Source organism: Prunus dulcis, chromosome 8, assembly GCF_902201215.1.
Source record: "Prunus dulcis chromosome 8, ALMONDv2, whole genome shotgun sequence".
NCBI lineage: Eukaryota > Viridiplantae > Streptophyta > Magnoliopsida > Rosales > Rosaceae > Prunus > Prunus dulcis.
The window spans coordinates 2,462,279-2,486,729 of record NC_047657.1 but is presented as its reverse complement, the minus strand read 5'-3'; the positions used below and the strand labels follow the sequence as shown (position 1 = coordinate 2,486,729).

At 34.9% G+C, this 24,451-nt stretch overlaps 1 protein-coding gene and 1 pseudogene across 1 annotated transcript; both read right to left on the bottom strand.

The window, feature by feature from the left end:
• Window positions 1-7,111: 7,111 nt before the first annotated feature.
• On the bottom strand, window positions 7,112-11,324 carry LOC117636964 (annotated as a pseudogene).
• A 5,783-nt stretch (window positions 11,325-17,107) lies between these two features.
• On the bottom strand, window positions 17,108-19,368 carry LOC117636474. The gene has a single exon (XM_034370981.1). The coding sequence runs from the start codon at window positions 18,806-18,808 to the stop codon at window positions 17,480-17,482; it is 1,329 nt and encodes a 442-aa protein (XP_034226872.1). The 5' UTR covers window positions 18,809-19,368; the 3' UTR covers window positions 17,108-17,479.
• Between the last annotated feature and the right edge of the window lie 5,083 nt (window positions 19,369-24,451).

The following is a 24,451-nucleotide window of genomic DNA, read 5'->3' as shown; positions in this document are numbered from 1 at the left end:
AAGTTGTTTTTTCTTTTTTCTTTTTATATATACACTTATATATATAACTCCTTTTTTTTTTTCTTCCTCTCTTTCTTTTTCCTGTGGAATCTTTTAGTCTTTTTTGTTGTATTTTTTCAAATTTGAAATAAATAAATACATTGCAGAAAAAGAAAAATACGTATTTTAAGTGTTACAGACATTTTTTAACAGCTGCGCAAAGAGACGATGATGATAATAAGTTGGTTTTTGTCTGTCCAGCTAAATTTAGTTAAAAGCCGGCCCATGTACGTCAGCTTTTTTTTATTTTTTTTATTTTTTTATTTTTTTATTTTTGGTGGAGATGAAGAAGTGAGGCTCAGGCTCGTCTTTGCTTTTTGGGGGCTGTTTTGGATTTCAGTGGCCGTTGCCCACAATCGGCATGAAATTACTATTTTACTCCTAACGTGAGTCCCATTGACCTTTAATCATTGAAAGCTAATTTCACGTATATTTTATTGGATCGGTATATTAGAGATCTGGGTTTGTTTATGTAATTCAGATATTTTTATATTTAATTGACTAATCTTGTATTTACCAAAATACCCTTGGTTTTTTTTATAAAAAAAAAAAAAAAAAACTTAACAATTCGCATCTGTACATAATTATGTAAGTGAGCCATCTTGTTTAAACTATACCATTTGTAACCAATATTTTATTTTATGTAAATTTACTTTGAATGTTAAATTTAGACCCTAAAGTTCTACAAATAAAATAGTTTTTTTTTTTTTTTTAGTATAAACGATTGGAGGAGGGGGGTTTACACAAATTCATTGGGTGAGGTTTCGAACCTCTAATCACATAAATGGAAGTAAAAGTGTACAACAAACTGAATTATGTCCACAAATAAAAATGTAGAATTTTCAAAATTGTAACAAGAAAAGAATCCTCCAATTTTCAACTTTGTTGGGTGGAAATGGGACTGTAGTTTTTGTGGCGTAAGGGGCCTCTTGTGATGGTGACAATCGAAGTTTGACAAAATCTTGTTCTCACAATTGAGCAAAGAAAATTGGCAAGAAAAAGTTTTGATGTTAAAAGAGACATTTTGAGTAGTGGGATCCACTGTTGAATTGAATTAATCTTGGTTAGATGTAGGTCATGTTATTAGGCCAAGCCATTTATGAAAAGAAGTAAATGGTGGCCAATTTCAGTTGGGTTATCAACCTACCCTAATAAATTGTATGGAATTTTCGATGGCTGTGATCTAATCATCACCCATGATGTGAAAATAATTGGGCATTATTGGGACCATTAGCTTCTTCTAGCTTTGTAATATAATGTATGTTTCTCTCTAATTCTGTCAAGATCAAGCATTGTAGCCATACATATACTTTGTGACACGACTGTATACAAACGTTATGTTTCTTTTTCGTATTTTAAATTGCACTTAAACTTGAAAGTGACTTGCTTTTTGGGATAAGGTTGTTGTGACTTTCAAGCTTCTTTTTTCTTCTTGCATTTGGTGTTAATATGTAATAATGGATTAACATTTTAGACCATCCATGCTTTCAAAACATGTAATTAGGGATGAATGATTATATGTCATGTTAAGAACTCACACGTTAAACCGTATACGTAAGTTTAAGTATACACATAATGAATGATTATGGTTTATAAATCTGACAACATAGCATGTCAAACTATATAACATTCGAAAGATACTGAAGGTATAATTTATTGTTAAAAATCAAAGTCAAGCAATGAAAAGTTCATCCTTGACTTGAGCAAATAATTCCAAAAGGTTGAGAAATGTATTTTTTAATTGGGTTGTAGTTGAGAAGTTAGACTAGTATTTTCAATGGGTTTCTTAAATGAGTTCTGAAGTTGAAATTTTGAGAGAATTAGTTTTTATTAGTCATTACAAATTAAGAATCATGATTGGATTTGGAGTCCAACTTAAAATCTCGAATACAGAAATTAGTACTTTTAATCACTTGAGCTGAAGCACTCTGTATAATCTTTTTGAAAATTCCAAATACTCTTTAATGCTTATGGTGGACTTTTGGATCAAATAAATGTTCTGAAAACAAAATGGAGAAGGGATGGCAACGGGCCGGGTAGGGGTCGGGTATGACAATACCATCCCCGTCCCCGCTCTCCATTCCCGCCCCCATCCCCGAACCAATCCCCGTTTAATAGGTTTCGGGGAATCCCCGTCCCCGTTTCCGTCGGGGGACTATCCCCCATACCCACCCCGAATCCCCGATTTTTTTTGCACAAAAAATATTTATCATATATTTTAACATTAAGTTTCATATTAAATTATCATTCAACACATCCAAATTAACTATAAAGTTCAACTCAACTATTCAAAATCACATCAATATGAAATTCTAGAAAAGATTAGGAAGAATTAGGAGAGAGAGGTTAAGCTTAGGGTTAAACATAAATATTATAATTATATATTTATTTATTTAAATATAAACATATATATTTTCGGGTCGGATTCGGGGATGGGGACGCCAATACCATCCCCTCCCCATACCCGTCAGGGATTTTTTAAGTTCGGGGATCCCCATACCCGATAACCATTTGGCCCCGAAATCTCCCCCCATTAAGGTCGGGGACCCGACGGGGACCCTCCCCCGCGGGGATTTTTGCCATCCCTAAGAAGAACCCATGCATGTAAATTGCAATGGAGAAAATAGATCCACATAAAAAATAAAAATAAATTTAAAATTTTGAAAGTTTTTTACAATTTGCAGTCAATTCAGTAACTCAATTATTGAGTTGAAGAAACAAGTGGTTTTGCCCAGCACATATAATGCAAGTGAGTGGGGCCCTATTCAATCAATAACCAATTTAATGCACAAATCATCGAAGATCAACTTTTGTGTGCAAAGTATTTATACACTATGATTAGCTTTCACTGCAAATTAAATATAGAAATTACCCACCACATCCCCAAGGGTAAATTTTGGGCCGACCGAGTAGCGTACGCCATCAGAAAAAGCAATAAAGGAAAGGGTATTTTGGTAAAATGAGGAGGAAGAGGTGGGAGTGGCAAGTAAGGTAGACGTCAAGGGAACGAACACCATCTATATTTTGGTCTTTTATTTGGGACAAGGGTGAATCTTACGTAACTGATGATAATGATAAAATTAGTTACAGCCTCCATAATAGTTAATAAAAAAATGTCTGTCTTGATCCAAAAACTCTGCTTTCGATTTTATATTCACCATTTAAACTATATATTTAATAGACAGACAGAATATAAATTAAAAATTCAGAATTTAAAAAAATTCGTTTCGCCATGATTCACAACGTTGAGACTTTACTCACAATCAACTAAAAAGTTATTATTTATACAGTAACGCTCGAGCACTAACCAGTTAGCAAGTTAATACGACAATAGTCACTTATTTTGATCCACTCCATAATATTTTTCATGATCAAAACCATTAATTTCTAAATGCGGACATAATGTTGTTAGTAAACAATGAAATATTCATCTCAATAACTAAATCGCTAAACGGTTTTTCGATTTGGGTGTATTTTTGAAAGGATGATCTTTGAATAAGGACCTGAAAATGAACAGTTCGGATTATAAAATTAAGTGCACTAAGCTAAAACAAGTGGTTAGCACTTAAGCGCTACAGATTATTTATATTAGTTAATTTCTTCACAATGTTAAACTTTATAAGAAAATTGATTAAACTAAGTAATGTGTGAGTATATATTTAGACCTTGAACAAAATACAAGATCACATATACAAAAATAAACGTTTTTAACCACTTGAACTATAAAACACTTACGAACTCTTAAATTTTGACGCGACTTTGAGTCGAATTCCTTTATCCTAATTGTACATAATAATCTAATACATTTACGCATTTACTATATATTAGTAATATTGATGGTAGCACAGCACACCAGACGGTGGTTGATACTGGTACGCCATAATCGACTAACTAGTGATTGTCAAATCCAATTAGGTAATAGTATTTTATTAGAAAACAACGATGTGACAGAATCACAACCGATTGCCCACAAACTCTCTCTTCTGGCAACCTTTTTTTTGCCTAGTTCAAATCAAATTTTGCTTGTGTTACAAATCATCAATTCGATTTACTGGGTTGAATATATATATATATATATATGTGGGTGTGCTGAGCTGGCAGAACATATCTCTAATGCGTAGAATAGTTGGATAGGAAGATATATATATAGATGCCTTGTACAACTTCTCTAAGCTATAGCTAGCTGGCCTCTGGACTGAGATGCCTTCCTCCACTATGCCTTGCCTGCCCACTCTTTTGTATTTACACCTCTCTCTCTCTCTCTCTCTCTCTCTCTCTCTCTCTCGGACATTTTTTATTTTTGCTTTTTAAATGAGGGCATGCATGCATGTGTGAATCATTTGCAGCAGCCTGCAGCCATTATATAATTAACAAAGCAGTCACAAAATTATGACGATCGTTGGTAATTAAGAACAAGTTGAGGACAATCACATATACCATGTTCGGATGCTACCTTGTATGAATAACATAGAGTAATATATCATAATCTTATATCAATATATCTCATCCTCTTTTATTAGGGTTAATATTTTCTCTAATTTCGAACATGAATCGAGAAAGATACATATATTATAAGTCTGAGAAGAAAATATTAATTTGTATATATAAACATGTATGTGTATATGTATGTGTACGTATATCGGGTTTAGAGTTGTCATTTGTTTGATATAAAATGAATTACCATTTTCAGAGTTGTCTTTTACTGCAACAACTTGTAGGAAAAACCAATCTAGGTGACTTGTGAGAGCAGCAACCAGATCCCGCTGCACAACTTCGGGCTTAAAATCTAACAAACTGATATAATTAATAATATACAAGAACAGCAACAGGGTTGTTTCGATAAAATCCAACTTTTGCAGTTTGCTGCTTCGGTTAAATTACCAAAATATATTGTGATTGTAATATATTTATTCTAGTATTGACTACCTCACATACAAGACAAACAAATGCCTGAAAATAGAAAAAAAAAAGTTCTGGTGCAATGTCATCATTATTATTATTATTTATTTATTTATAGCAAAGTTAAGAAGGGAAGGGGAGAAAACTCACTCACACACACGAGTACCACAGAGACTTGAATTCTTCGGAGCACACCAAAGGCCTCGGAGAATCCAACGAACACCCATTAGTTCTTTTATCTGAAATTCAGAAAATTGAAAATATACGTTTGCAAAATAATGGCTGACTTTTATAATTTACAGCCCATTTGGAAAAATAAAGTTTACATGTAGACAAAAGGGTTTACAATTCACATGGGTCGGCATGTGGTGTGAATGTACACACATCTCCTGTCTTCCATGTGGTTTAACCCATAGATTTTATCTGTCAACAGCTAAGCAACCCAACCCAATTGATTCTTCTCTTTCTCTCTTTTTTTCTCCAAGCTTCTCTCTCTCTCTCTCTCTCTCTCTCTCTCTCTCTCTCTCTTTTTACCTTTTCTTGAATTAATAACAAAAAAATTATGCATCACATATTAATTTTCAAGGAGCCCACCAAGGAGAATTTAAGACTCATGTCACTCAACCTCATGGAATTGATGATACTTTTCTTTTCTTTTTCAACATATTAATTTTCCATGTGGGAGCTAGGTAATTACTTGAATGTGACCCATCAACAAGGCTAGCAAGCTAGAATAATTCCCACTTTTATCACACTTGATGATCTTTTTCCTGCAAGTTGTACCATTTCATTTCATCTTATAAAAGAGAAAGTGCTCAAATTTAATGGTGAAAGAAACAAAGCAATAGGCGTTACAATGATTAATTGTATTAAGTGACGCCGTTGTTCTTTATCAACAATGCTTATAATTAATTTACTATAAATAAGCCTTTCCATTAGAACCTTCCTTGTACAACCCAAATTCATAATATTCCTTGAGAATCCTTTATTAGCGTATAATAATTAGACCTTTTGAGTTTAGCCCTTTGTAAATTATTACTTGAAAGATGATAGTTTGAGTAAATTGAAAGCCATTGCAACCATGTGCCAAAAACTACCATCCTTAATGATGTTTTTATGCATGCTCACTTACACCTTTTACAGATATAAATATAACCAAAGAAAACCAGATGTTGCGAAGCATTTATATGATTGGAACATGAGAACATGTGCATAGAAATTGCAATAGAAGTACCAATCATTTTTTTATTTTTTTTTATAATTAATGTATCAACCGTTTACACATGAGATTTGAACTGAAGACTTCTTCCTTCAACAACATAACACTGAATGTCACTAGACCAAATGGTCTTTCTTTCTTTCTATTTTTTTTGCCAAAATCAAGAGACGGAATGGAGATTTTCTCACACACTGATAAAGTGCTATAGAGTTTCGAACCTGAGAGTATTGATCAGCAAATCAAGACTATTTTCTATTGGACTCAACTGCGTTGATGGAATAAATGGTTATAGACGAATCGATTTTTTTTACCATGATAACATTAAGAGGTTGATTGAGGATGGGCCCCATGTGGGCAAAGCGAAGCACTCAAAAAGCCCATATTGAGCAAGAAAGAGTGGAGGCCCCATGTGCCCACAAGCAACAACTTAACAGTAGGCAAGAAAGGGAGAGTACTTGGGAAAAAACCACGTTCTCACGTCCACTTCTTTGCTTTTTCCCCTTTGTTACTCCTGTCCACTTCTTTGATGTTATGTTAAGACCCAAATGGATAACAGGATAAGCCTTTGCCAATAACGCTTTTTTAGAGTAATGTTGGTTATATAAGCAATTTTGTACATTATCTATCTTCCAAACAGAGCCCATGAAACAACAAACCCATAATAATCCCACAACATATATACACAGCTAATCCAAAGCAGGTCAATTTCTGTGATGAATTAAGAACATTTCCAAATAGTATCAAGCTTATAATTTCCATCAGTTTTATTTTCCCTTCCAATGTCTCAATGCAATAAAATAGCACCGAACTTTTAGCCACAGCTTTTAGGGTAAGGTCTTTTTTCCCATCCCCATCTTACTCTTAATACCCCAACAGCAACAACATAAAAAGAGGTCTTAAATTCAACACATATATTGAGGAGTGGAATGAGAATTCAAAATAATAAATCATTCGGGAATCAAACAGATTTTCTCCTATACGGACGTCCGAATGTTATTACCATGCATACACCATGTATTTTATACTACCCATCCCTGTTTTCCTCCCTCTTTACAATGACATCCACGTCCACACCATCAAAGAATAAGAATTTCAGGCCACCAAATAAAAATACAAGGATCTGCATGATATTAAACCATTGACAATATTCATTAGAAATGTGTTGGCCGTATTACCTGGTTATTTTCCATTTCCATACAAAGCTATGAACCAGATAGAGAATTGTATGTATTTCTCATGAAAATGCATCATCCATAAATTGAAATCCACCCCTTTTGAAGTAAAAGATAATACAAATAGGGAAGGCATACTCCAATTGACTGTGGACCCCTCTCCTGCCATCCTCTTCTGCTCTACCTTTAAGAACCATGAAAATCAATGAATACAATAGTCACTTAAGAAACGGCCAACTTAATGAAGCAGGGAAAAAATGGGAGGGGTGAAAATTGAATTCTCCTCTACCACAAATTTGCCAATATAAGGGGGCATTTTCCATCAATTTACCAACATAGGGGGCCTGTACACAAGCTTTGTTTCAGCTTTGACTAGTACACCTGACCACAGAGACAGTTTCAGTTGCCAAAGGCTATAGCTTTAATGCATGTCCACTGGGTAATTTACAGTCTATTTAAATTGCATACCTTTAAGAAAAAGACCTTCAACTTCTGAGATACAAAATGATAAACAGTCCCAGATGTACATCTGGAAAAGAATGACAATTAAGGAAATGTCAACATATGAAGATGGTTTTGCAAGTGCAATATTTCCATTTACCTAATTTTCTCATTCTTAACAACAATGTCTGTCAATAAATAATGGGGAAGAAACAAGAACTAATTTTACAAGCTGATATCTCACAACATAATTTTCAATTGATTGGCACCGACTGAACCACGTATACCTGTTATTATAGCAACAGCTGATTGATAAGGTTGAAGAGTTGCTGCACCAGCAGAGTCAACACAAGTAGTTGTAAATATTAACACACATCAGTGTTCAGTTCAGACATTTTTTTAATCTAAGAACGAAACATTCACACAAATTAAAGTAAATTCCAGACCTTGATCATAACCGGAGCACAACATATTCAGAGCAATCATCGGACACAAACAATGATCTATTAAAGTAAATTTGTCACTCTGTTATTATATCACAACAATGATCTAATAAAGGTAAGTATTATTCATGATGAAGAAAAATAACTAAGATTTATGTCGGTGGAAGTCTATGGACTTGGCTTTAACATCTCTTGACAATAATAACAGAGTGACAAATTCATTTCATGCTAAATTGATAATTTGTTACCCAAATAACTCGGACTCAGAGCATGAAAATCATCGGACAAACATCATGGAAGACGGGATTGATGTGACCTGACTGGACTAATGCAGAAGAAACCTGACTAGACGAAATGCAAGATGCATTTATGTTCATCTTCTCTTCTGAAACAGGCGACAAGATCAAGTTTCCCTTGAATCACAAGACTTGATTCTTTTATGAAACATGCCACTTTCATGATCCAGTCTAGTTGTATGCATATCAGTAGTGTCCTCGGATGCCCATATTATGGCTTCTGATCTCCCTTCCAATGCTTCAACTAGCATATTTAGTTCATTGATAGTGTGAAGTTGAAGGACATATCTATGATTGATGTCACATGAACAAAAAAGCTTTGCATGTTTGAGACATGAAAATCGGTCAGGAGAGCACTTGCAGCGAGCTGCCAACAAGTGTAAGTCATAGAAGCAAGAAAAGCATTCTCCCCCATTGTTCAAATCAAAGTCTCTTTCCATTTTTTGCGGCTTCAAACAAATTGGAAGACGATCTAGTCTTTCCTCCTCCATTCGCACTCGCGTCTTAACTGCTCTCGTGAGCATACCATCTTTGCCACAAACACTTTGCCAGCTCATATTTCTTGTAGTCTTCTTTCCAAGAACTGATAGTTCCCAAAGGGCCTGTACAGCTTCCCGAGCTGATCCCAGTAACAATTTGTCATGTGAAGTTGATGTCTTGCGACACTGCTTACTGTAGAGTTCAACTGCATTTTGCCCATGTTCTAACCAATCAACAGGGGCCACGTTGACTGCCTCAGCACAGTTAAAGCCACAATTAAATCCAGAATGGTATGCCCTCGGAAAAGTAAGAACAAACTCCCCAGAATGTTGGACAGCTCTATGCAAAGGAACACCTTCAGACTTTAAACCTGAAGGAGATAGCTGAGTGACCAGTTCATTGAGTAAATGAGGTTGTTCCTCAAACAAATTGGGCAAATGCTTTCTCATTGCACGTTCCGAAGCAGGAGCATGGCTTCCAGACACTCCATAACATACTTTTGGATCACCCCAGTTAGGGAAGAGACTATAGAGGTGGTGGTCCTCAACATGCCAACAAAATGAAGAAAAGCACATCTCCACATAGACCCTGGGACTAGAACTACTGAGATATCACTTCATTTTAAAACTTAGTACAGAACCGGGCAGACATGGGAAGTGATTTAGATTCCAATCTGACATTGCATACTGATCCAAATCATTTCCGGTTACCACAGACAATGCCTTAGGAAACCCACTTCCAAATACTCCTGTTTCCAAGTCAGCTCCATAATAAACCTCAACCTCATCTGTTGGTTGCTCAACTATTCGCCAGTATTCACCTTCAATATCCTCCACAGAGGGTTTCCATGTTTTCTTTTTAGTTTCACCAGCATTTGAACCCTCCTTAACATCCTTTATTACAAAGTAACTCTCCTTGAAAGTGTAGGCATATCTCTGAAACTCATCAAATGTGAAGTCTGATCCTGAACGGAATCCGAACATCTCATCTGTCTCAGAAGCAACGTTTGAACATCTTTTGGTTCTCATTCTTGAGTGCCTCCTTCGTTTTCGCTTCCGACCTCTACTTTTCTTTCTCATGGACTCTCTGTTTTGAAGTAAGTCAACTTGCTGAATATGCGCAGAAAATTTTGCACGTTCCCACATCTGTTTCTCCCTAAAGAGGGCAGGGAGGAGTCCAAGAAGGTGGAGGGACAATCTTACATATTCCATAGGATTCGGCTGCTGGGCATATCTTTGCTATGTAACCAAGTGTATCTTCAAACTCCTCAATAGTTGGATAAAATACAGGTGCTTCATCAATAGCAAGCCTGCATGCTTCGTCTGGATCCCATCTGGCTGATATCTTTCGACTTCAAGGACCGCCAGAGCACTCTGGTGTTTTATCACTTCTTTGGCTGTTCTTATAAGAATGGTCCTCTTTTTTCTGAGATTCTGCTGCCAATCTGAACTTTTCCATTGACTAAAAAAATTGTGAAAACCCGACTACCCAACAATATCTCAAAAACAAGCCTAAGATTCCAGGTAGGTTGATGACTTGATGGGTAGGCAATAGGTATACTTGTAAACAAAGGGAGCTTCGGGTTTAGAAGATAGAGAGGCATTTTAAAATAAAAGAAGAACTAGGGGTTCAAGATAATAGAAATAGAGGGTAAGTACGAGAAATAACCATACAGAATAAGAAGAATAGAAGAAGAAGACAGAGGATTAGAAACAGAAATACGTAAGAAAATGAGAGATTAGGGTTTAGAAGAACATTGAAGCAAGAGATAATTTTCATTTATCAACCAATTATGCCTCTGCTGAATTACATAGCATGTATTTAATATATATAATGACCTAACCTTGCTAAAAAAATACTACAAATAGGAAAGTAATCCTACTCCTACTAGAAACAGGAAAGTAATAAGAACAGAAAAATAATAAATCAAACAGGAAACTAAATTAAAATATCCCTAATTTATTATTCAGAATCATTCTCCCCCAGTGACAAGAACTCGACTCTGGCGAGTAAAGTGGGGCTTGAACATCATTGACTAACCAACATCAAAGGGATTCTTGACATCAATGTTATGGAAGCTATCTAGGAATCCATTCACTTCCTTGCTTTCAATGTCTTGCGGCAGTGCAAAGGTGGGATGAAAATTTGGCAATGTTGACAACAAGCGCTTTTTTTTTCCGGTCTAATAGAAGACAACAAGCTACAATCTGGCCTTAGCATGACAAAAGAAACTTTCCATTGAAGGAGGAAAGTGAAGGGCAAGTGATGGATGATCTTGGAAGTTTTACCTGATTACTGCAAAATGTCCACAACCAGATAACACTGCAGTTACCATATTGGCCTATTAGCTATTATAGTTTCATTCATATTGTATAGCCAACTTCCACCTTGGAAGCAACCTATACAGTATACAGCAGCTCTCCTAGAAACCTTATGCAAAATGTTTACACAATTCACATTTGTCCTCTAAGTCAGACAAACCATAAATCCCAAAACCAAGACTATCTACATCAACTCAACCTGAATAGAAACTGAACACCAATACTCAATTTGACCAACATCTATAAATCTACTAAGGTTTACTTACACAGCAAGTTCTAATAGACGCTAGATGCTCTTTCTTGCACAACTATTCCCCATAGCTTCATGAAATAAGTATAAATATTAATCTTCAACAATTAATTTCTGCTATTAACAAATATTGGTACATGTACATCCATTACATAAATTTTCTATTTTGGTTTTCTTTTAAATGAAGTCAACAAGCAAAGGACCCACTAATGTAGTGGTTTGGAGTATTTACTCCCTCAGGAAAGGTCCTGGGTTCGAGTCCTAGCATCCGTGTTGTGTGTGTGAGTTTAATATGCTATCGCCCCTTTCAATAGGAAAGGTCCTCAAAAAAAAAAAAAAAAAAAAAATGAAGTCACCAATGCAAAATTGTGGCCCTATGAACCCAATGACTGTCTGTCTTTAGATTTTGAATTGTTAAAATATGATAGGGTCATTGATTCTAGCACTCTCTAAACAAGAAATGAGGCCTATTATTTGAGAGAGCTAAGGAGCAGGATAAACGTATAGGTTAGGCGGATCAATGTAAATATCAAACTAGATGAGCCTACACCGGTGTGAAAAATATTTAGCACTAATCTGAGTCTCTAAATGAAGGCCAAACAAGTTGACAAAATATTTGAAGGCAAAGATATATAACTGAAACAGAAGTATTGTAAGCAACAGTTATAATTCATAGTTTTCTTAGAGTACTAATCCTCCAACTTCCAAGAAACATCCTGCAAACACAAACGCTTGTCAAAAGGACATTTTGCAGTAATCAGGTAAAACTTAAGAGCTACAAATTAAAGAAACGTGACACTAACTGGCCATTAACTGTAACTTATCTCAGTATCAGCATAGTTTGAGTCTAGCACACGGTGCTTCTTTCCCCAACTGAGCACATTTTCCATTCTAAACTTTAGCTGTGGTCAACTGAAAATTATTTTTACATTATATACTAATATCAACATGGACCATCTGAAAAAAGAAATACATACACACACACACACAACACACACATATATGTATACAACCCTTCACACATCCATTCATCCAGATTTTTGTTAAATTCTGGACCAATCATTTCAGCCTTTAGACACCTCCAATGGCTGTCTGATACATGTTTTAAGAAAAATTAGCACATCAACGGACTGTCAGAGGAGAAAAACTTGTCTGTCACTTGAGGTTTACTGAGCTGGCATCCCAACCCAATTAAAAGACAACACCTGTACTTTTTGTCCACGTCATACTAAAACAAAAAAACTCTCTCCCGATTCTCTTCCCTCTGCTTCCATCATTGTCTCTCTTGCTGGCCCAGCTCATCATTGATGCCAAAAAAAAAACAAAACAAAAAAAAAACCATGGTTGAATCTGGAATCTGGGGTGTGTGAATTTAGTTTGAAATACTTGATGAGATCTCAGGCCCAACAAGCCCCAACCAGTGCACTAACTCACCAAAGTTAAAATAAAATTGCGAACCAAACTTGTTTGGCTGAGCTGAGCAAAGCAAAGATGCAAACTTCCTTGTTCGAAATTCAAACAAGAAAAAAAAACAACACACACAAATTATTGACTTGTGTTTTGCACCAATAGTCACCAAATAGATTCAAAGCAAAACCACATGCCCTAACTCAATCTGGGTTAAAAACTTCAAGGTACTAGAACCCGTGCAAAGAGTTAAAAATGATCTCTCAGTTTAAAGTTTATGTTGCTGTCACAATACTCACTCTAAGAGAAGAGATGATTACTTAAACAACAATAGAAAGACAATCAGCTCTGAAGAACTTTTGTCAAACTTTCATTCATAACATTTCCCATTATCCACATCTACTGTATAAGAAACTCTTATTAAAAAGAAATCTATTGCACAAGAAACTAAAGTCTGTTGCTTCTGCATACTAGGCATGATCAGAACAAGATTATGAAAAGATTACTCTAATCAGAAATGATTTTATATGTATACACAAAGCTTATGAAGGTGATATATCCTTCGATATCAACCTGTTAAGATCCAAATCTAAGATACAGTATAATTCAAAGGAAATTATGAATAAAGCATAAAAGAAATTCCAAACATATGAAAAATTCAGGCAAGTGAACTTATTGCCTGAGTCATTCAAAGTATGTTACAGTTAAAAATGCATTAACTCCACATGGAAATCATTATAAGAAAATGATAGATGTCATAGAAGATCTACGGACAGGAAATCTCTATGCTTTGATACCTTCTTAACATCTTCCCAATTAAAAGTTTCCCATTTGTTACTATCTTGCATCAACAAGACCGGTTTGCATGGATATCAAAGTGATACAGAACCCAACTTTGTGTGTTGTAGAAACACTAACCAGACACATGTACCAGGGATAGATAGCATCCAATCATCTTTGACAGTCTTCTTTTTGCATCATTTCATAAAATTTCCTTTAAATGCAAAGAAGGATTTGGTAAAGTTCATGCACTACATGGAAGGCAATTGATCGCCTAATGTTATAGATCCAGAACATTAAAGACCATATGTTCAAATTAGAAATTAGAATTTGTGAGCTCCGTCACTACTAAGTTTAGAGTGGCCGCAGCCATCATGGCCCCAGCAATATAACTAGTCTGTGACTGTTAAATCTCCTCAAAATAGTGATGAATGCCATAGTTATCTGCTCATACAAGAATTCCCAATTAACATTAGTTATCTGCTCATGCAAGAATTCCCAATTAACATTCTGATATATATAAAAATAAGTTGCAATTTATACAAATGCAAAAAATCCCTCACTGAAAAAGAATGCAAAAAACATTAGCACTTAGGCTCTAAGAAGAGGTTATGAAAGGTCCCTAGTTATGGCGTGAACTTTCTGCCCTTGTACGCAGATGTGCACGTGTGACACAGAGAGAGAGAGAGAGAGAGAGAGAGAGAGAGAGAGAGAGAGAGAGAACATGTAGGGACATAAAAAAGACTATGCGTATTGTAAAATAAGAATACCAGTCCCTAGTAAAGCTGGCAATCCATCAGTTCCGGGGAGAATTTGTCAAGTAGATTTCATGCCAACCCCAATACTACCAATTTGAAAAAAGAAACACCACAACCCCGCTTGGAAATCCATCTTGTTTAGGCAGGACATAGCCAGGTAGAAAATTATTCCAGACCCAAAACTGCCAAATCCAATCGCAGCCGATGCAGTAAGGACCAACATGAAACCGACACAGGCCTCTTAATTTCAAGAATGTAGTAATCCAATATTGTCAAGATTACCTAAAGCCACCAATCAAGTAACACATAAAATCCAATCAGTTAATAACAGTATAATCCTTCTTGAAAAAATTAGTTTCTCTTTCTTCTATTAAAAATAAATTTACAGTATTATAGCCATCATAAATTTATTGTAACCTGATCTCTAATCCCCAAGCATAATAGTCTACGACCCTAGCCTACCCATATCATCCAGGTATCAAAATTATCTTCCTACAGTCAGACCACAGTCCTTTAATTGAAGGTGGCATGATACCTTATTACTGTTTGTTACATATTAGGTATTGCACAACCTCTCACTTGGTAATAGGGTAAAATTATTGTAAGAGATAATACCCAAAAAAAGGGATTTGACTTTTCTAATAATGGTTACAAAGGCACTTGCAATGGCAGATTACAGAAAGCAACTTCAACCAAATATACCTGTAGCCTGACATCACAAAGGAAAGATACACAGAGACGAATCTTCACACAGAGCATCTGATAACTCCAATATTTTTAGTGACATGGGCTTGTCACCAAAACAAGCCATACAGAAATACATCCTTAGATGATGAAAGCTATATGCTGACTCAGGCCCTTCAGAAATTACAAAACAAGACCTGAAACTTCTATGGCTGCAAGAAATAATAATCTATCATCAATTCAACTAAATTAGAGGTCCCTTAGTTATTTTGTGAACTAACGGCACGTTCAAATTCACATTCAACAAGGGATCACAGGTTCTCTTTTTCTTCCTTCGCAGTTTAAAGCATTTTGAGCTAAAAAGATCATTGCAGTTTGCAGTCTATCAATTGATAATTTAACTAAGTCTCTTATGGCCCCAACAACCATCCCTTCATTGCTGCAAGGAATCTCTTTCTCAACCAATCCAATCATTCACTGACCACTGCCCAGGCAAAAGAGCCACAAAGTCAGAGGGAGGAGCGCACCTGAAATGAGCAGTGGTCATTTGACAGGACAACAACCAAAGATCTTCATGGGAAGAATAATGGGATAACCACAGCTACAGCCTGCTTTGAAATTAGCACAAATTTAGTTCTTAGCTCAGCAGAAACTTTTTACTTGAGTATCTCTGTGTTTTAACAAAATGATCAATACAGAAAGATCAAGTAAGATTGGAAGTAACAGGATGTTATTGAGAAGACCTACTTTAACCTCTAGTAGTAATATGCCAAAGGAGCTTAATGAGAACATAACTGACTAGCAAAACCTTTATATACTGTCTGATTCTAGTATTGCAATATAGTAGTTTATAGATGCAAATTACTTGTGGCTATTATTGAATCAGTAATAAGTCATATCTGTCTTAAAGATAAACTCATAAAACTTGAGGATGAAATATTGAATGCCGTTTAGACAACGTTACAACAAGATCATTTGAGAACATAAAGTATTTTAGAAAGAAAAAAAAATGGAAACATATAGACCGACTAACAGACAGAGACGGAGAGGTCTAAAACCAGAGAGAAATCAGCATCTAAAGTGGATTGAGCCCAGAGGGTGCAGAAACTCGCACCACATATCTGAAGCATTCCAGTACATTTAATTCCTACAAAGAGAAACCATATATAGCTCTTGGCTTTCAAGATTTGCATTGTATTCTCTATGATGGTAAAGACAACTGGCTGGTACATACCTTAAATCAAAATGGTTGTCAAAGTTACAAAATATTTAAATTAAATGGCAGAAAAAATTGAGATGCTGAAGCAAAGAATTGCTGACTAAATCATCTAGAAGAAAACAAATATAAGAATCCAGTCCTGCAAGATGATAAAATAGTATGGACAGGAAGTGGGCAAACCAAATAAACATATAGCATAGACTCCAGTTAGAAAATATAATAGACCTATCCAACTTATAATGTCAAACACCTTGAAGGTTTCCCATCAGAGAGTCAGAATAACCAACATGGTTCTGCACTAGCACAACAAACTAGAACTTAAGGTGACATGAAAAATACAACATTTAAGCCAGGAAATCATAATCTTTGACCTTAAATCAGACAAAGGACCAGAATTTCTCTAGGTATACAGTAACATGAACATGAGTGAGAAACAAAGCTCATGATAGCAGTTGTTTCAAGCACTGAACATGACATGTGTACATTTTTGTAGGGTTTACAGGATGGACTGCAGAACCTGCTCCTGCGGCCTCCTAATTACCAACCCACTCTTGTTACTTATTGAAAAAAAATATTATATTACTTGGGATACAGACATGTAACTCACTAGTACAAATTGCTCTTTCAAAAGAAAAACATCAGCAATGACATTGAATCAAAATATTATAAAGCTGCCAGTAAAATATGGATTATTGAAAGTAAAAGACAACAAAATGAATGCCAATGTTCAATTTGAGGAAACCAAACAATGATACAAGAAATAAAAAGCTGATTAAATTACGCAAAGCACCAGCATACATTACGCTATTTAGACCTTGTTCATACAATTTTCCACAAAAAGTTTCAACAATAGGAAAATGTCATTTTACCAGACGTAAAATAAAGAAAACTAGTCATTCATACTGCCAAAATCATAAGCTTTACAGAGTACATCCAGATAGGTCACGGTTTCCAGAAAGGTCCCACAACCAATATGTGATACTTGAACCGACTGCAGCTTACCAATTTGAAACAGAAGCAATGTTGCCTGCAAGTCCCACTATAGCAATAAATACTGATCAGAACAGCCACTTAACTAAATCCAGCCCCCATTTCCTTCCGTTTCAATTCCAATGCCATGCGCTCATTCTCAAGCTTCATCCTCTCATTTTCCATCCTCAGCTTTTCCAATTCACGGTCCCTTTTCTTACTAAATCTTTGCCACTTGAAACGCTGTTTCTCCAATTCTAACATCTCAACTTGAATTTGCAGCTTCTGTTCTTCTAACTGAAGAGTTCGAGATTCAATCCATTGCTTCTGTAGCCAGGCAGCTTTTGTGCCATCAGGTAAGACTTGATTCATATCAGCTGGGGGAATAGGTGGATGACAATAAGAACTCTTGTTACAGTCCTGGGGATTCAATGAACTACCATAGTTAAATTCTTCACGGCCCTGGCCTTGTCTCAACCTCTTTACAGAGTCTTCTAAAACATATATTCCCCTGTTATCGACATGTGAAGCATTATTTTCCTCAAAGTCTTCATGCTCATCAGTTTCCATATCCTGATCATCTTCGTCAAGATCATCATGGTGGTGCCTTCTTGGATCATCATTGTCATGCTCATCTCTTCTAAGAGCCCGCTGTAAGGATTTCTGCAATGCTGGATCATGAGGCAGATGCAAACGATTCCCATTATGGTAAGAACACATCTCCTCATAAAATAGGTGCTTTGAGCTTAATATTTTCCTAACATCATCTTTTTCTTTCTCTGTTAGGTAATCTATCACATCCAAAAGTGCCTGGTTCTCAACAACCTGGCAAGACGTGCCCCTCCCAAGCATGTCGTTAAGTTTCTTATACCTTTTGTTCAGGTCATTGAATTTATCCTCACACTGCTGCGGAGAAACATGAAAACCTCTTTCTGCCATGACCTTGGAAACAGATTTCCACTTTCCCTTTTTCTGTAAAGTAGAATATTTCCTCCTTCCCCCACTACCACAATCAGAACTTGTATCCTCACCTATATAAGATACAGCAGTGATCAGAAGCTTCACCATCTGATCTGTCCACTTTACACGCTGCCATGGTGATCCCTTCTTCCCTCTATTTCCTTCAGCATGGCCATCGGTACCCTCCTCCGTATAACTCGGCTCATCCTCATCGCTTGCTGAGTTCTTGGACCTCTCTCCCTTATTGTAATCCATCATGGAGATGGTTTGGTCACAATTATGCATGGTTCCCATTTTGAGAGGAAAACCCTCGTGAATCGATGGATGGGCCAAGGACCCTTGACGAGGATGAGGATGGTGTTGGTGTATGGTGTGTGGGTGTTGGGTTTGATGTTGAACCCTCATCGATCCTTCTAAATCAAGGCCACCATAACCAGGAACCATACCTCCCTGTGATAAATGCCCTTCCATTCCTTACTATAAACAACAATCAGATCAAGAACTCTTCTTTAGCCTAAACCCATACTTTACATGCATATCCATAGTCTGTAGAAGCCATTTGCAAATACCTCATGCACTCATAGATCAAAATCAATCCTGCCCATTATCTATTTTCCCCTCCTAGAACATTTTTCACCTTTTCTTAGACCAAGTACATGCATGTCCAATTCCCCAAAACACCAAAACCAAACAGAAACCCATTTGCTAAATTTCAATACCAAGCACAATTTTTTACAAGCTCTGTCGAAACATTCACAACCAACTAAGAAACCTACCCAGTTCAGCAGAAATTGTAAGACAATAAATTCCCAGAAAATAAAATCATTCCTCAAAGATCAACAGCATAGAAGCAAAGCAACTTATCTGCAGGAAATGCCCACAAATCTGAGAACCTTCCAGTAATCAAGCCGAGATTCCAGGGCGAAAGATCACGAAAATACACCTCCTGTCTGGCTCTGGCTTATCTGACCCCAAAAAAAAAAAATTTCTAGCTCCGGCTCAGACGCTACATAAAATAAAAAGGGCTTGGTCTTGTGTAACGCTACAGCCTATATAATACAGACACCAAAAAATTTCCTTTTTATCTTTTCCCATTTATGTCAAAAGAGACTGAAAAGTTGTTTATTTATTATTTGGTAAGTTTTAAATAATAATAATAATAATTGGTAAGTTTTAAATTCTATTTTAACCTCACTTATTTTAATAGTTTTCTAATCTGTCTGGTTCTCGCTGTATTGGAAAAGAGCCAAGGATCTAGCAGGTTCAATGTATGGGAAGATTCGGTGGGTTCATATGAATCAAATTTGATAACCCCAAGTCCTTTTCACCGTTAAATTTAAAAAATTTGCTTTTGAAATAGCCAATAAATTAGAGTTGCTACCATTTGATATGAAATATACCCAACCATGACCGACCGAGGCTAGTCGGTGTTTGCAAAAGTGGAACCGCCGCCGATCGTAACCCGTTGTCAGTGATACCGAAACAAACGGATTGGGCTTTTTTTTTTGCCCAATTTTTTTAACCCAGTTCAAATTCATGGCTGCAATTTGGGATTCACGACAGTTTTTAGGCGTAGTTTTGTTAGGTAGTGTTTTAGACATTGTTTCTGTCTATTTTGGACAGTTTGTGCTTCTAATTTTACACATCCTGGACAATTTGTATATAATGCTAAACTGAGACAGTTTTGTAAACATGGTGAAATCCTTGACAATTTGTAAACATGCTAAAATACCACATCCTGGACGATTTTTAAACATGCTAAAATCCACAATTGAAACATGCTAAAAACATTTTTTAAAAATTGAAGCCTAAAACTAAACATCTAAATCCAAAATATCACATAATTAATTACAACCCAAAAAAAGAATTTTGAATTAGTTAGTTAAAATCCAAAAGAAATTAGTGCTAAAATATGAAATCTAAATATGAGAATATTTGTTTGTGGGAATTTTCTGTATATTTTTCTTCTTGTAGGAGGTCATATATATAATATAACAGAACTAAGATAAAGACGTTTCTAATGAGAATTCTATTATGGTTGAAAAAGAAATCGTGAAATATGACGATCGACAAATGAACACTCTTGAAATTCAAGCTAGATATAAATATGAAATTGACATATAAGAATAGGTCTTCATGTCTAACTCTTAAGGGGGTGTATTCAGTTCTAACTTTTAAATACTTTAAAAGTCTAGAGGTATTCAACTGTGACTTTTAAATAATCTTTAAAAGTTTAGTGGTACTCAATTGTGATTTTAAAAAATCTTTAAAAGTTTTGTGGTATCTTCAAAATTAATGACTTTTGAACTTTGTTAAATGAATGACTTTTCAATACTTTTAAGGCTAATTCTTAACACCAAAAGTCTTGCTACTTTACCCAAGACTTTATCAATGAATTCGATCATGTTGCAGCTTTGGCCATTGCGAGGGTGTGCCACCATGTTTGGACCTCCCTCTTTGGTCAGTGTACTATCAAGAGATGGCCTACTACACTGCCAATTTGATTTTTTCTTTTCTTTTCAATGCTTGAAACAATTGCTACGTACTAAGAGCTATGGTGGGACTGCATTAGTTTCTTCCATAATTTTTTTTTTGCCTCCATTTGCAATTTTTAAGGCCTATCTGTAGGAACATATGATTTTGTTATAAAACTCACATTCTCTAACAACAAGTTAGCTCTTAGCATCCTGGGGTTTACAGCTAACCCTACATTCTAGTGATGTTATTTGGCTAGGCTCTATCACCATGCCACTTTACTGGTATCTCCCACCCAAACAGAGTATACTTCTAGAAGGTCTTGAGGATTTCAACTTCGTTCTAGCAACCGGATAATCTGTCCCTTCTTTCCCAAGACCCAGCTCTACAAACTAAACTAATTAAATCCATAATATTGATGGCACACCTTGTATTTGAGTTGCCTCCAATAGCAGCAACCTTATTTTCTCCATACTTGACTGTTCTCAAGTGAAAAGTTCTTAGACATGGAAAAATATTTCTTTGCTTTTACACAATTGTATCCAATTGGTTTTTTTTTTTTTTTTTGGGGCTACGTGTTCCATATGTGGACTAGTTAATTCACCTTACAAAACATAAATATTAGAAGTAATTTCTTTTTTCATTATACTACTCTATGATAAATATTTTTAAAAAATAAATACTATTCATAAATCTATATATAAAACAAAAGGCAGAGAATGGTAAAACATTTAAAATATTAGAAAATGCTCTTGGTTAATGTAAATTCACACTTTTTCATATAAAAAAATTAAAACTAAAAGAAAAATCAGATAATGGATCCTATTTTTATGGAACACAACTACCCATTATCTTTTTTAATTCTAAAATAAATTTAATTTTTTTTAAAAAAAGCCTATCGCAAGCGCGGAAGCGCGTGCGGAGAGGCTAGTAAATAAATAAATAAATAAATATATATATATATATATATATTTTAAGAGTAGATAAAAGTATGTAAAACTCTATGATAAAAGTATATGAAAGTATATCACTTAACTTTATAAAGTATGTAAAAGTCATTTAAAATCTGTCAACTCTATAAAAGTCACTTACTTACAAAAAGTCTTTAAAAGTTAGAATTGGACTCCACTTAAAAGTCATGCGCTCATTTATATGTTTAATTAATATATACAATTATGTGTGAATAACTTGCCCTTATCATATATTAGTGGGAATAATTATGTTTAATATCCGGAATATCCCTAAACAATACATTTCATGATTGCCTTTAGGGCTTATTTTCATAAGATTTTTTTATTTTTCAAGGGTAATATAAGAACTTCTCATTCCTTTGACTTAACTATTGTTTTGCAACTCAGAGTTGAATCTCACTTAACCACTTAATTCACTTGCATCCGTCAAGATTGTCAAACAATTTGTTAAGTATGATGACATGACACAAGTGTAATCCTTTTTCTTTTTTCTTTTTTTGCTTACATATAAGCCAAGTGAAGTAAAAATTATTTTATATAAATATTTTAGAAATGTTATTTGACTACAAACAAGGTACAAAACAAACAATAATGAAGCTTCTTTTTGTTTGTTTCTTTCGGCCCAAAGACAATTTAAAAGTCTGGAGGTATTCAACTTTGACTTTTAATGAGTTTAAAAGTCTGGAGGTATTCAACTTTGACTTTTAAATAGTCTTTAAAAGTTTATTGGTTGGTACTCAATTGTGATTTTAAAAAATCTTTAAAAGTTTTGTGGTATCTTCAAAATTAATGACTTTTCAATACTTTTAAGCCTAATTATTAACACCAAAAGTCTTGCTACTTTACCCAAGACCTTATCAATGAATTCGATCATGCTGTAGCTTTGGCCATTGCGAGGGTGTGCCACCATGTTTGGGTCTCTAGACCCCCTCCCTCTTTGGTCAATGTACTATCAAGAGATGGCCTACTACCCTGCCAATTTGATTTTGTTTTTTTCTTCCATTATCCATCATGTGAATTGGTATGATGATGAGTTGTTTCTTCCTTGTTTTTTTCTTTTCAATGCTTGAAACAATTACTACGTACTAAGAGCTATGGTGGGACTGCATTAGTTTCTTCCATAATTTTTTTTTTGTGCCTCCATTTGCAATTTTTAAGGCCTATCTGTAGGAACAGATGATTTTGTTACAAAACTCACATTCTTCAACAGCAATTTAGCTCTTAGCATCCTGGGGTTTACAGCTAACCCTACATTCTGGTGCTGTTATTTGGCTAGGCTCTATCACCATGCCACTTTACTGGTATCTCCCACCCAAACAGAGTATACTTCTAGAAGGTCTTGAGGATTTCAACTTTGTTCCAGCAACCGGATAATCTGTCCCTTCTTCCCCAAGACCCAGCTCTACAAACTAAACTAATTAAATCCATAATATTGATGGCACACCTTGTATTTGAGTTGCCTCCAATAGCAGCAACCTTATTTTCTCCATACTTGACTATTCTCAAGTGAAAAGTTCTTAGACATGGAAAAATATTTCTTTGCTTTTACACAATTGTATCCAATTGGTTTTTTTTTTTTTTTTGGGGCTACTTGTTCCATATGTGGACTAGTTAATTCACCTTACAAAACATAAATATTAGAAGCAATTTTTTTTTTCATTATACTACTCTATGATAAATATTTTTAAAAAATAAATACTATTCGTAAATTTATATATAAAGCAAAAGGCAGATAATGGTAAAACATTCAAAATATTAAAAAAAATGCTGTTAGTTAATGTAAATTCACACTTTTTCATTTTTAAAAAAATTAAAATTAAAAGAAAAATCAGATAATTGATCCTATTTTTATGGAACATAACTACCCATTATATTTTTTTAATTTTAAAATAAATTTAATTTTTTAAAAAAAGTTTATCACAAGCGCGGAAGGGCGTGTGGAGAGACTAGTCAATATTTTTTTATTTTTTTAAAAAGAGTAGATAAAAGTATGTAAAACTCTATGATAAAAGTATATGAAAGTGTATCACTTAACTTTATAAAGTATGAAAAAATCATTAAGAATCTGTCAACTCCATAAAAATAACTTTCTTACAAAATATCTTTAAAAGTTAGAATTGGGCTCCACTTAAAAGTCATGCACTCATTTATATGTTTAATTAATATATACAATTATGTGTGAATAACTTGCCCTTATCATATATTTGTGGGAATAATTATGTTTAATACCCGGAATATCCCTAAACAATACATCTCATGATCGTCTTTAGGGCTTATTTTCATAAGATTTTTTTATTTGTCAGGGGTAAAATAAGAACTTCTCATTCTTTTGACTTAACTATTATTTTTCAACTCGCGTCCGTCAAGATTGTCAAACAATTTGTTTAAGTATGATGACATGACACAAGTGTAATCCTTTTTTTTTTTTCGCTTACGTATAAGCCAAGTGAAGTAAAAATTATTTTATATAAATATTTTAGAAAGGTTATTTGACTACGAACAAGGTACAAAACAAACAATAATGGAGCTTCTTTTTGTTTTTTTTCTTTCGGCCCAAAGGCAATTTCATTGCAAGACAAGACAAAAGGCAAACAAAGGCCGAAGGCCCAAGCTAGCAACAACCCAGTGGCACGCAGGCCCGGCAACTACAATCAAACAATACAGAGAA

What these genes read in the sequence shown, in the direction of transcription:
- LOC117636474 (XM_034370981.1), bottom strand. Translation starts at nt 18,808, where the DNA reads ATGGAAGGGCATTTATCACAGGGAGGTATGGTTCCTGGTTATGGTGGC.